Source organism: Colletotrichum graminicola, assembly GCF_000149035.1.
Source record: "Colletotrichum graminicola M1.001 genomic scaffold supercont1.46, whole genome shotgun sequence".
In the NCBI taxonomy this organism is placed as follows: domain Eukaryota; kingdom Fungi; phylum Ascomycota; class Sordariomycetes; order Glomerellales; family Glomerellaceae; genus Colletotrichum; species Colletotrichum graminicola.
In genome coordinates, this window is record NW_007361050.1 from 214,628 (window position 1) to 228,580 (window position 13,953).

At 53.8% G+C, this 13,953-nt stretch overlaps 3 protein-coding genes across 3 annotated transcripts; 2 read left to right on the plus strand and 1 right to left on the minus strand.

Moving 5' to 3' along the window:
• Positions 1-1,562: 1,562 nt before the first annotated feature.
• GLRG_09243 (transmembrane amino acid transporter) lies at positions 1,563-3,064 on the plus strand (the record flags this gene model as incomplete). The annotated part of the gene is made up of 2 exons (XM_008099928.1): positions 1,563-2,939; positions 3,005-3,064. 2 exons carry the CDS (start codon positions 1,563-1,565, stop codon positions 3,062-3,064), a joined length of 1,437 nt encoding a protein of 478 aa, XP_008098119.1.
• Positions 3,065-6,615: 3,551 nt separating this feature from the next.
• On the plus strand, positions 6,616-9,024 carry GLRG_09244 (uncharacterized protein; the record flags this gene model as incomplete). The annotated part of the gene is made up of 3 exons (XM_008099929.1): positions 6,616-7,631; positions 8,629-8,782; positions 8,884-9,024. The coding sequence occupies 3 exons, from the start codon at positions 6,616-6,618 to the stop codon at positions 9,022-9,024; spliced, it is 1,311 nt and encodes a 436-aa protein (XP_008098120.1).
• Positions 9,025-10,845: 1,821 nt separating this feature from the next.
• GLRG_09245 (FAD dependent oxidoreductase) lies at positions 10,846-13,350 on the minus strand (the record flags this gene model as incomplete). The annotated part of the gene is made up of 1 exon (XM_008099930.1): positions 10,846-13,350. One exon carries the CDS (start codon positions 13,348-13,350, stop codon positions 10,846-10,848), a length of 2,505 nt encoding a protein of 834 aa, XP_008098121.1.
• Positions 13,351-13,953: the final 603 nt, after the last annotated feature.

The following is a 13,953-nucleotide window of genomic DNA, read 5'->3' on the forward strand; positions in this document are numbered from 1 at the left end:
GCCTTCCGAGGGCCATGCAGGCGATCTTCTAGAAGCCTTCCTTGATGGGTAACGACAAGCAAGGTGTGAGTGGCGACGCACAAGGATGACGCCTGGAGGGCCTCGGGAATGCACGGGACCGGGAACGACGCTATTACGTTTCGCCCTACCCGATTCTCACGGCGGGTAGGTCGGCGTTGTAGCCATGGCTGGTCTAGCTCATCGGCTCATGGCTGCAGATTCTGTCGACGGCTTCGAGTCCTGGCCTATGGGAGGGGTTTCTCAATGACCCCCCTCCCCCCTTGTTCGGCAATCGATACTCCTTGGCTTGCTCTGGTCTCGTTCTCCCGTCCGACGTCGTTGAGCCTCACGCTCTTGACCCAACGTCTGATGTTCGTGGGGGGTTCAATGACGCTGTTTCTCTCGCGGTTGGGTTGCAGCCATCAGGAGATGAGGCAAAAACAGAGACAAGCTAAGCTTTCCCTCTTCTCTCCCCCCATCGCTATAATATCTCGCAGATACCGTGAGCGTGCAGGGTCAACAGGAATCCCACCGGTCATCCCGGCCATCCCACAAGTCGCTTCCCAGCGCCACCGGTCCTATTTCGGGGTTGATGGTTGACATGGACCGAGTCAAGGGGTAAGGTGAGGCCACCATCCGGCTGTGCGTCTGGGTCCGTTAGGTAAAGAATAGGTCACAATATCCACCGTATTACGATGCGAAAACTCTTCCAATCGCCTCGAGTCCCGCAACGTTGCCTGTCCAGCTCCATCGGGCCATCTAACACGCCCTCTGCAGCGCGCCTCTCGCTCGCCGCGAGCCTGGTTTTCTTGACATGGCGAAACCTCCTCCCCTCCTGCTGGGAAAACCGGGAGCGGCAGACGACCAGTGTCATCTCTGGGATCCCAGGGACGCGAGTTCCGATTTCGCGGGGAAGCTCTGCAACGGTTTATTCCCCCGCAATTCCACGACGCATGGGAGAAGGCAGGGGACGGGCTGCATATGACTAAATGACCTTTGTGTGATCTTCTGATAACCGGTGTTGGCTCCATCCAAACTAGCCTACTCTGACGAACCTCTTCTGCCCGCCCACCCAGCTGCCGGTGACACCGCCCACGATCGCGGGGGCCCAAAGATAAGACCCCGGTCAGACGAATCGTCTCTGCGGGGGGCCAGTCGAGAGAGGTTGCCGACTTGCTTCTCAACTCCCCTCGGCCTGACTCCGGGGTCGGTGCCGATGCTCCGCCTTCGCCATCATATATGCTGCCTCTGTTTCCCCCTCGGGTTGACGTTTCTCTCTCTTCACTCCATCAGTCCAAGCGGCACTTGACACTCTCTTCACTGCTCTCTTCCTTCAACTGAAGTTCGACCAGCCCAACCCGGTTCACCTTGTGTACGTGCGGTCTTAAAGTTGCTGCGCCACCAGTCTTTTCAACACATAAAACAACTGTCGGCAACATCTCAGTTGACATCACTCTCTCCGGCCAAGGACCCACGCCACACAAACTGGTAACAAAAACCGAGAGACAAAAAAAAAAAAAAAAAAAAAAAGGTCGAACTACTACAACAAAATAATCATCATAATGGACCACGACCAGATCAGACAGAACGAGGCCGGCGCCTACGAGAGCAAGGACGTCAAGTTCGACAGCGCCGCCGTCACCCCCCAGTTCTCCCGCGATGCCGTCTTCCCCGGCGAGGTCGTCGGCGAGGTCACCGACCTCAACCAACAGGACCTTGAGAAGCAAAAGGCCGCCGAGGGCAGCGCCCACTTCAAACGCCTCGGCTGGAAGCGTCTCACCGTCGTCCTCATCGTCGAGGCCATCGCCCTCGGCTCCCTGAGTCTGCCCGCCGCCTTCGCCACCCTCGGCATGGTCGCCGGTGTCATCCTCTCCCTCGGCCTCGGCCTCATCGCCATCTACACCAGCGACGTCGTCGGCCAGGTCAAGCTCAAGTTCCCTCACGTCTCCCACTACGCCGACGCCGGCCAGCTCATGTTCGGCCGCTGGGGTTACGAGATCATCGGTGCCATGTTCGCCCTGCAGTTGACCTTCCTCGTCAGCTCCCACACCCTCACCGGCGCCATCGCCTTCGGCAACATCTCCGACAACGGCGCCTGCTCCATCGTCTTCTCCGTCGTCTCCGCCATCATCCTGCTGATCCTCGCCATCCCTCCCTCCTTCGCCGAGGTCGCCATTCTCGGATACATCGACTTCGTCTCCGTCATCCTGGCCATCGGCATCACCATCATCGCCACCGGCATCAACCAGGGCCAGATCACCACCGCCGCCTGGTCCGCCTGGCCCAAGGAGGGCGTCACCTTCGCCGAGGCCTTCATCGCCATCACCAACATCGTCTTCGCCTACTCCTTCGCCATCTGCCAGTTCTCCTTCATGGACGAGATGCACACCCCCCGCGACTACGTCAAGTCCATCTGGGCCCTCGGTCTCATTGAGATATTCATCTACACCGTCACCGGTGCCCTCATCTACGCCTTTGTTGGCCAGGACGTCCAGTCCCCCGCCCTGCTGTCCGCCGGCCACACCATCTCCAAGGTCGCCTTCGGAGTCGCGCTGCCCGTCATCTTCATCTCCGGGTCCATCAACACCACCGTCGTCGGCCGCTACATCCACGGCCGCGTCTACAAGGACTCCGTCATCCGCTTCATCAACACCAAGATGGGCTGGATCACCTGGTTGGGCCTCATCACCGTCATCACCGTCGTCGCCTTCATCATCGCCGAGGCCATCCCCTTCTTCTCCGAGCTGCTGTCCATCAGCTCCTCCCTGTTCATCTCCGGCTTCACCTTCTACTTCCCCGCTCTGATGTGGTTCATGCTCATCCGCGATGGCTCTCCTTTCGCCACCCAGAACCTGACCAGGACCATCCTCAACGGCATTGTCTTTGTCATTGGCATCGTTGTCCTTGTCTGCGGTACCTACGCCAGTATTGTTGAGATTGTAAGTCCCCCCCGTCCCTTCCACTGTAGCCAGCCATCGAGCCCGCCGCTGACCACATTCAACAGGATCTCAAGTTCAAGAGCGGAAAGATTAGCAGCCCCTTCACGTGCGCTCTTCTTGGCTAAATGCCCCAGCGTTTATTTCTTAGTTTTTCCCTCCGGATAATAATACCCCTTACGTTATCTGGAATATTTCAAAAAGTTGGATAGTTTCCTCGAGCCATCTCCTGTCACTTGTGCAGCAAGATGACCATGTATGATTTAATGTTTACAAACTGTGGCTTCTTGTCCAAGCATTCAGCCTCATTCAGACCTTATGGACCTCCCATTAGACATTCATAAGACCCTTGATATGTGCTATCGAAATCGCTTTGTCCGAAAAGAGAAAAATTAAACATCAGTCAAAAACTTGGTGGATAATCTGCAATAACCGGTGGAACGGATTGGTTAAACTGAGAACCAATGCATCTCAAATCTTAGCTTTACAGGCAAACAATTATTGCCGGAAGGTCGGGGCTGAACTCTCCAGCGCCAACCAGACATCAACATTCTTACAACCTCATGATGTGGCATGATGGGGTTTCGAACAGCATTACCGGAGGAACCATGGCACCATAGGTCTCCGTATCCGTTCACCCGGCTTTGACAAATGAGGGGGGGAGAAAAAAACCCCCACGCACACTTAGAACCTGCTACCATAGAAGCCATCAGTCCACCTGTTTCACGGCAACTATACAAGCATCGGCTTGACAGAAATTCTCCTACAAAGTGTGCAGTGGTTTGCAAGCCGGGGTGCCTTTGAACAGAGGGGTCTTGTCGAAGTCATCGGGCCCAGCCAACTTGGGGGGCCTTTGCCCTTCTTGACTTGCCACATTACTCCATCTTCGGTCCTATGGAGAAGCAGATGTGGGCCTCCTGGAAGGTATCGTTGCCATGGCTGTGGACACGGCAGTTTACACTGGGCCTGCATCCGTCGGGTCCGATGTGAGATCCACGATGCAACAGCTTACGTCAAAAGCACCTCTTCAACTTGCTTACAGTCGAGAATTGCAAGTGTGCGGTTTGCGATTTGTGATTTGCGACGTGTCATGTTGGGGCCGGAAGTGGAAACCAGACCTGTTGGTGAAGCCAAAGCCTTTGGAGCAGCGCCCCACCAGACTCATTGGCCCTTGTGGACTTGAAATTGGGAGAACCGGCAGATGGCACCGGGAGGATGGATCTCGACACCGATGGCGTAATTTTCAGTTCCGATGAGCGGGAACGAGTGCGGGGACTTGAACTTACCAGGGCTGATGATGTAGACCCGGACCGGGGAAGCGATCTGGCGTTCGGTCACTGCGCAACTCGAAATCACGAGCTTGGGTGACATGCGGAGTGAGGATGGGCCTGGGCTCCGCACGCTGTACTCGACCGAGATGAGGTCCCGTTGAAGTTACTGCAGGGAGTCAGAAGCCTCTAGTAGGTGAGGATACGAAGACATTGTCACGTAACAAAACGATACCGTTAGTTATGTGGGCAGTAATAGTGGCTTATATATCGTGACAGACGTCATAACCAATGTTAATGCGAGCAAAAGATGCTTTCGCAATCTTCGTCATCTTCTCCATCTGCGAACAACAAAGTCAAGACTCGTGAGCATGCCAGGTTAAATGGCATCATGGAGCTTGAGCCCACTTCAGACTCTCAGAAGCGCCAAATGAATGTATTAGGAGGACGGGTGAAGAACCGCTCTGTGGCGAAACGGCCGTGCCGATGCCGGTAAGATTGGAACTGCCCGCTTGCCTACATTGCCACACTTGATTCCTTCCAAGGTGCGACGGCTTGCGTTCTGTCCAAGATGGGCCGTGGCATGGATTCCAAGTGACAGAGCAACATCATATGGCCGCTGGCTAGTAACCCTGTGCATCTTTGGACTCGGTATTTCAGGGCCCGCGCAGCAATGGGAATGCAAACAGATGTTGGTCGTCTATGAACTGATGACTGCACGTCGGCTCTGCAAGCAATCCGGTGTTCGACAGCTTGACGACGCTGACAATTGGAGGATCCCACACCTGATATTACGCGGGAATCCCGGCTGTCGCCATCGAGAACCAACGTGTGGGAAGTGGTGGTCAAACACGATCCATCATCCCGATCCAAAAACCCGGAAATGCCACAGCGGGGGAAGATGAGCAATAACACCTGTAGCACGGCAACCGGTGCGTTATCTGTACGAATGCCGCTGGGTTTGGTGACCCGGCGGTTAATTAGAGCTTTAATACATGAGACGGTGATGAAGAAGTGCACCCCTACAAATCAATATAAATCAACTGTCTTGGCCAAACTAAATTAGTGCGGTGGAGGGCAAGGAGCAGTGTCTGAGCAGCTTCGCCAGAGTGACTGGTGCCGCAAGGGTGAGAACGAAGGGATGCCCGGTCCTGTTAGTATAGGAAGCACCACCAATGAGCATCACAAATGTGCCATCAAGTGACCGGGATACTTCTGGCATTGAGGGTAAAGACATCAGCGTCCCTACCTCTCGATAATGGGTGTTGAGGCCGGATGTCTGATGGAAGCCCAGAGACGTGTATTTCTCCGCTCGATGATCTCGTCCTCGGAAACTTTGAGAATCCCATTCTCCCAAACACGACGTGTTTTTCCCGCTGAGGGGTGCAGAATCTTTGGTTGAAATAAACAGAATCAACACAAAGACCGGTTCGGCTCTGGCTTTTTTCTAATAAGAAAAGAAGAAGAAATACATGCTCAAAGAGAACGAGTCCGTGGCGCATCGCAAGCGCATCTAATTTAGCTGACTATGTTCCCCTCTCTATGGCCAGAGTTGAAGGCTTTCAGTTTGCAGACCAGGATAATATAATGTTGTTTGCTCTAGGCGTCAGCTCGAACCAGGGGTTTGTTACTAGTTAGCGCAAGCAACCTCGCCATATCTCGTGTCTCCGCCGCTCGGCGAAGGTCTTGGACGAACGTCCACGCATGCAAAACTGGCCATGGCTGAAAATGGTCGATATAGTGTTGATTTTGATCGTCTGACCGTCTGACTCTGGCGTAGAATCGAACCATGCTTGAACCTTCAGAAACTGCTGGGCCAGGGACCTCTGGGAGATGCCGCATGTAAGTTCTGGCTTATAACGCACTGACGGGTTTACTATTCTGCTTCCTCTGCTTTCTCTGGCAATGTCAACCACTAGGACTGGTTTCCCAGCCAGCGCCGATACCCCTGTTTCTGCTTCAATATGAAATTCTCGCCGATCGAATTTACCGGTTACCTTACTGCGCCGTATCCCCGTATCTTGGCGCCGCGCTGATCCTAAAGTAGGACCATTGTTTGCAAACTCAAGACAAATAGATAGTTAGCCCAGAAGAATGTTTGCCTGCCCCACCGAAAAAACAAAGCAGCACCGTAACTTGCCTGCTTCTCCTGTACTTGTACGGACCAGATGAAGCCGGGAAGAACAGGGAAGAAGGTGATGATCCATGTTTGCCGATGCTTTCCATGGTCAATTGCCGAACCTTCAGAGTCTCATATATATCAGCGTAATAGTTGCGCGATATCAGACCTCCGATGCCTCTGACAATTGTCCCCTTCCTCTGCCGATGCCACTTCTAAATACTCCACGTTTCGATAGCCTCAGTGCCCTTCCTTGAGCCCTCGCCAGACTCAATCCCGCTCATCGTCAGTAATGTCGTCGCCGGCAGCCGACCCTGATGCAGTTCTGTTCGGCGCTGCGCAAAACATCAACGGCCGGACTCTGGTGGCCATAGGCTGGGGCAATGCATCGGCCTCGTTCATCTTCCTGCTTTTCCGTCTCTTGATTCGCTGGCGCCGCAACCGCCGCCTCTTGCTCGACGACTACTGCATAATCCTTGGCTGGCTGTGTCTTTTATCTCTGGCCGTTATACAGATGGAGCAGACCGGCCCCATGTACTACCTCATCCATCTCCAAGCAGGACGGTTGATCCCAACCTCTTTACAAGAGGTGTCACAGCAAACTGAACAATGGCTGCGGTGGTCTCACGCAATGAACTACATCTACTGGACGGGTCTCTGGGCGGTAAAGGCAAGCATCTTGACCGTCTTCTTCCACCTCGTCAGCCCAGTTCCGGTACTGAGGAAAGCATGGTATTCAGTTGCCGCCTTCACTCTCCTCACCTATATTGGTGGATGGGTCACCGGCTCGCTGATATGTGACCGCTTTAGCGATTCCTTCGTGGCAGGTAAGATCCCAATGTCTTTTTTGCCCCCGTGGACTGCAGATGATCGTCTTCCTCAGCTGAGTTCTGACTCCGCCATCGTCACAGGAAAATGCAATTCGCCAAGTGAGCTCGACCGTGTTCGCTACAGCGCCTACTACGCAGCTGCCGTCGACATCGCCACGGATTTGATGATAATGGCTCTCCCCATCGCCATGCTCCCATCGTTGAAACTCGAAATCAGGAAGAAGCTGGGCCTCGCCGTGGCTTTCAGCCTTGCCCTGATCACCATCCTCATAGCAGTCGTCCGCATGACACAAGTGATGAAGGGGCATACGCTGGACAAGGTCGGACTCTCCATCTGGAGCATAACAGAGCTCGGCGTCTCCATCATCGTCGGCTCACTGCCGCCCCTGAGGATTCTCTTTACAAGTGGTTTCAGGAAATACAACAGAGGCAAAAAGGCCGGCCACAGGTCTTCGGCCAAACATCGGGACGGCAATGGGTATTGCCCCAACACAATGTCTCGTTCGGCCATGATAACCGAGTCAACTCCATTGGATAACAAACAGACAAGTGAACAAGTTGAAGGGGGTATTTACGTGCACAAGACTTATGACGTACGAATTGAGGGAGGGGCCAGGATAGAAAGCACCGGAGAGAAGTCTTCCTGTAAATGAGACCACGAGATTGTGATTAGTTGTCTTCCAAATTCAAGCTGTGCATGACCAACCTCTGGTTTCAACCGCAATACTCAGGAAAAAGAAATCTCTGTGACTATTTTTGTTTGATGAGCATACGAACTGGGAGTCAACTAACCCAAGAGTCTTTTCCAGGGAGGCACTGAGATAGAGTCGCTTGATCTGTTGATTTGGTTCACGCTTTCCGTGGCTTGGGAATGCCGTTACGATGTAAAAGCAGCAGCGATAACAGCAAGCCAGGTTGACCCACTCGAAAAGTGTCTTTGATAGGAACAGGACTCTCCGTGACGATAACATTGTCAGGAATGGATTGTGCGAAGAGCATAGCTACCATCCACGTGCCCAACGCCACCCCTGCAGTTCATAGAATAGAAACTGTTGCTCCTACAAGTTCTTAGGCCGGCTTCAAGAAACAAGCTACCAGGAGTCATAAGGATTGGAGACTTCGGCTGGTTGGATTCAACCAGTCCACTCACTAAACGTATGAATCATATCATTGCGGTAGTACGGAATGCTATCAATATCCAACACACCTTACTCCCATTCACCATGACGACCATAGAAGTGATACGGTGATTCCCATTTGGTTTATTGTATTTAAAAGATTTCCTCGCGGCCCTAGAGACTTGAACACAAACCAACCAAAGCACCGCAGACAGCAACACAGCTCTTGTAACAGAACACATCGCAACACTTCTGCATCAACCCCTGAAACTAGCCGAGAACCACGTATCCAGTAAGTTGAACCCTCCAAGAAATCGCTGTCCTGGTCGATATAAATGCATCCTGACTGTTTGGAAGAAACAACCCGAATTCGCCCACAATCAAGATGCTTGAGAAATACGACAAGAACCGCGACGATGAGCTCCGTCGAGCGAAAGAGGAGCGAGAGGAAGCTTCTCGCAGAGCTCGAGAGGAAGCGAGGGAATGGGCTGAGGCAAGTACCCCTTCTCAAGTGAGGTATATGATGTGATCACGCACAAGGGGGTCCATCAATAAGTATTGGTTATGTCGTTGAGGTCTGTACACTGACCATCGAGTTAACCCAAAATGCAGAGAATCCGCCAGGATATGGAGAGAGCTCGTGAGCAAGCCCGTGCCGAGAATGAGGCGCGCGCGCGAGAGAGAGAGCGCGAGAGGGAGAGGGAGCGCGAGAGGGAGAGGTCTACTGAGCGTGGACGGCAGCGCAACCGCTAGCTCTGATTTAGGAAAGAAATGATAGTGCATACAACTCTAGTGAATACAAGAAAGTAGAACAGTAATCTGTTTAAGGTATAGTAGCTTCTATATTCAAAAGTGCAAGATGTCAAACTAAGAAATGAGCTTGTCTTGGTAAAAGGAAATACTTGAAGTCGCTTGTAGGAGCTCTACTCGACGGACGTCAAACAAACAGCCGCTTGAAAATAAACAGATTCAGAAAACCCACTTTCTGGTCTCTCAAACCAGTATTATCTTCATGTTATCGTTGATAACATATCAAATTCCATAACGTTGGTCCTCCGAGAGCTCAAGACTTTGCGTCTCTTTTTCGCGTGAATTGTGATGCTTCCGGGCGCTGGATGAAAGTCCTGAAGGCCCCCTTCATTTCAAAAACTCTTAGATTCTGGCGGTCTCTCTTCAACCCGCTCTCTAAACCACTTTCACGCCTGGACTGGTTGACCTCTGTCCGACGCAAGAATTGTACTTGTGAAGACGACAGATGGTCTGAGTCTTTGGTGGTTCCTGTGTAGTTCCTCAACTTTTTAGTACAGTCCAATAACTTCTACCACCTTGGCTTTTGGCCTGGCCGTAGTCCGCCATCTGCTGTTGGAGCTTGTGCTTGAACAGGACTTTTTAGGAGTGAACAATATGGCTTACTACTAAGGATTATTATATCGGTTAACTTCCAAGTTAGACCCCACTACCATTCACTGTTATCAGGCAAAGAAACATGCACTGACTGCAACTACTACTATGAGGCATGAATAACATCCAAGTATGATGGTATATTTGTCCGTGTTACATACATTAATCAAAACGTGAAAGAGCAGTGCAACAGTGCAGTAATCAAACTCAGCACCACTAATAAAGACTTTGTGTCAAACTGAGGCATACTCGCCAGGTAAGTCCACGTCGTCAAGCCATTGCCGCCGAACCAACTTTTGACTCTTTACGAAGGTCAACTGATTTTCGCCTATAGCCAACATGCTTGAGAAACACGACAAGAACCGCGACAATGAGATCATCCAGGCAGGAACGGAAAGAATCCAAAAAGAATAGAAAGAGAAGAGAAGTGGGATGAAGAAGATTCCCGAAAATCGGCCGTGGTAAGCATCTTCTTTTCTGCTGTAATATTGCAAGAACCCCTTTGCAGTGAAACTTATGCAACCAAAACCTCTCAGATTATTCCATGATTTTGTACTTAGTAATGAATCCGTTTATTGTACAGGCTATAGAGGAAGCTAGCCGGCGTGAACGAGCGAGGAAACGGGAGAGGAAACGGGAGAGGGAACGGGAGAGGGAACGGGAGAGGCAACAAGAGAGGCAACAAGAGCGCACGAGTGGGCGCACGCACGAGAAACCGTCAGCGCGGAAGAGAGCATCGTGAATTCTGAGGCTTTTTCATAAGACAAAAAGGTCGAATCAGTAGATATACATGGGTTGCATCTGGACAATAGACCTTGATCAGATTCCATCCAGTAACAGTGCACAAATACACAAAAAGCCCAACTGTTCTTGCTTTGAGATTGGTGGGAAAACAATAGGAGACTCAGTGACGGCGCCTGAGTATATGTTTGCTAATTGAAGTTTTAATGGTTTTTGGCATCACATAATGTGCCATGTGATTCTCAATGCAATCAAAATCATTATTCTTCTGTCGCAAAAACGACGCCGTTAATCGCAAGCAGCAATGAACGCCTTATGTACTACGTACGACATCTTCCCAATGGAAATACCAGTTACTAAATACCCCGAGGCTATACAAAAGACGCTGTTCGTTATCATTAGATTTGAAAATAGTTCGTGATCCTTCAGTCATTACAGTCGCGACCTGATGGCTACACGCTTAGGAGTTGGGCCGGCCACCGATACGCCTCTCGAGGCTTTATGTAATGGTTCTGCTGTCACGGTGGCCTTGATCCGGCGGCCGAAGTACTCAATCTCCACGCCAGCACCCTCCTTGACACTGCTGGGCAGATGGGTATAAGCGATGGGCTTCCCGATTGTGTATCCAAAGGCGGCAGTCGTGACATAGCCAACTGCTTTGCCGTCCAGGAACACAGGCTCCTTGCCCAAGACGACCGAGCGGCCGTCATCAATTGTGAGGCAGCGCAGTCGCCTGGAGACCTTCTCTTTCGAAAGTCTCTTGATGGCGTCGTGACCGACGTAGCCCTGCTTCTCGGGGTCGACGGCGGACTCGAGCCCGGCCTCGAACGGGTTATGCTCCGAGGTGACATCGGCGCCATACGTCCGAAATCCCGTTTCCAGACGCAGGGCGCTGAACGCAGCGCGGCCCGCGGCGATGACACCGTGCGGCTTTCCAGCCTGCCAGAGAGTGTCCCAGAGGCGCAGGCTATTTTCGGCACTCGTGTAGATCTCCCACCCAGGCTCGCCAACGAAGGAGAGACTGACAACGGTGACCGGGATGCCGGCAATGATGGCCGACTTGACGCGGGAAGGAGGCATATCCTTGAGATTGTCCGAGCTGATGCCGCCGATAACGTCGGCGGCGCGAGGGCCCCAGAGCCCGATGCCACCGGACCCTCCCGTGGTGTCGCGCACCTGGACGAACTTTGCCGGAGATGCTTCCGCCTGGATGCGAGCTTCCCGAGACAAGTAGGCAAAATCGACAGGACCGTTGACGGCTAGTTGGAACAGATCGTTGCCGAGTCTGGCCACGAAGATGTCGCTGCGGATGCCTCCGTGCCCATCCAAGAGGAGAGTAAATGTGACCGTTCCCGGGCTCTTGGAGATGTCGCTCGTGGTCAACCGCTGCAGCAGCTCAACCGCCCCCGGTCCGGACACTTCCAGACGACGGATCGGCGTGAGGTCGTACATGGCCACGGCGGTTCGCGTCTTCCAGGCTTCTGCGGCAGCGATCGGCGAGTGATACCTGGCAGACCAAGCATCGCGCTCTCTCGGCTTCCACTTCTCGGGCAGCTGACTGAGGAGATTCGCGTTGGCCTCGAACCACTGCGGACGCTCCCAGCCGCCGGCTTCGAGGAAGTAGGCGCCCAGTTCTTGCTGGCGGGAGTGGAAGGGGCTGATACGCAGGTTGCGAGGCGACTCGCGGGGCTGCGAAGGGTGCAGGATGTCGTAGACCTCGATGAAGTTTTGCGTGGAAACCTCCTTGACGTATTCGGGAGCGAGCTGGACCTGCTCGAAGCGCGAGATGTCGCACTCGGAGAGATCGAGTTCGGAGTGCCCGGCTGTGAGCAGCTGGGCAACCGCACGGGCGACGCCCGCAGAGTGTGTCACCCAGACGGCCTCGGCAACGAAAAAGCCCTCCAGGTTGGGTGCCCTGCCGATAAGGGGGCCACTATCAGGAGTGAAAGACATAATCCCGTTGAAGCCATACTCGATCTCGCTCTCTGCCAGGGCGGGAAGAAGCTTCTTTGAGAGCTCCCAAGCGGGTGCGAAATCGTCGGGTGTGAAATCTCTACGGGACGGCATGTTGTGCTCGTCTACATGCTTGGGCGTCTCGCCCAACGAGGCGGCGACCACGGGTAGAGGACGATGGCCGTAGTAGCCGATGCCGTACTGCTCGCCGTGCTCGCGATAGTAGAGATCGCGATCCTGATGGCGGAGGATAGGGAATTGTGCGCCGTTCACAGGCAGGTTTTTGCCCTTCTGGACCGGTACTGGTGTCGTCTTTACATATTGGTGTTCGACGGGGAGGAGAGGGATGGGCAGGCCGACCATGGCGCCGACCTCGACGCCCCAGAGACCGGCGCATGCGAGGACGAGATCGGCGGGCACGGGGCCATTCCTGGTTTCCACCCCGGTGACACGGCCTCCGCTCTGCGCGATGCCGGTTACCGGGGTGTGCTCGAGGTACCGGACGCCGGCCTTGCGGGTGCGTTCGATAAGTAGCTGGACGGCATTTGCGGCCAACGCCAGGCCGTCAGTCGGGATGTGCAGACCGCCAAGCACCACCTCGGTGCTCAGCAGGGGGTAGAGCGTCTTGCACTCGTCGGCGGTGAGCAGATGCGCCGGAATGCCCCAAGAGGAGGCATATCCGTGTTTTCGCTTGAGCTCCTCGAGCCGCTGGGGCGTTTCTGCCACCTCGAGGCCGCCGACCTGGTTGAAGCAGCCTATCGACAGCAGCTTCTGGACCGTGTATTTCGCAAAGGAAGACATGGTCTTGGAGCCTGTCACCTGGAACACGAGGCCGGGAGCGTGAGACGTCGAGCCTCCCGGCATGCTAAGCGGCCCCTGTTCGACCACGGTGATGTCGGTCCACCCCCGCGAGACCAGCTCGTCGGCGATGTTGGTCCCAACGATGCCGGCGCCGATGATGACGACGCGCTGTGAGCGATCCATGACTGAGAGGCCCGTTTTCATAAGATAATTATGCTGGTTTCTGGAGGGGCCAATGGATGAGAGATCGCTGATGAAACTATCAACGTAGAGAGCCGTCTGTTGGTGGCATCTTGAGATCTATCAGTGTAACTGACCATTCGCTGCAGAAAGACTTATAAGCCACCGTGATGATCGTCTCCAACCTCCCGATGCAGTCTAGTTCCCATCGACATGTGGAGAAGTGACAAGCCCGGAGGGGAGTTAAGCGGAGTCTACACTCAACTAAGCGTGCTATTGATAGCAGCAGGCCGGATGTGGCCCGGTATCTCCAAGTTGGCGGTCACATGATCGGTTTCTTGAAGCCGATGCCGGCCGGGCTGCCGGACGCGCGTGGCCCAAGTTGGCACCTCCACCAGCATTATGGACCACGGCGGTCATGATGCTTATCGTGATATAGACTTCGCTCGTGTGCCCGATTCGGTCATGGTATTGTCACCTCTACAAGCCAGAGATAGCCGGCGATGCGCACACGGCGCACACGGCTCACACGCTTCCAGAGCCGTGATAATTACTGGTGGTGTCCTGCCAACCCCAACCCCCCTGGGGTTAGAAGAGCAACGCCGG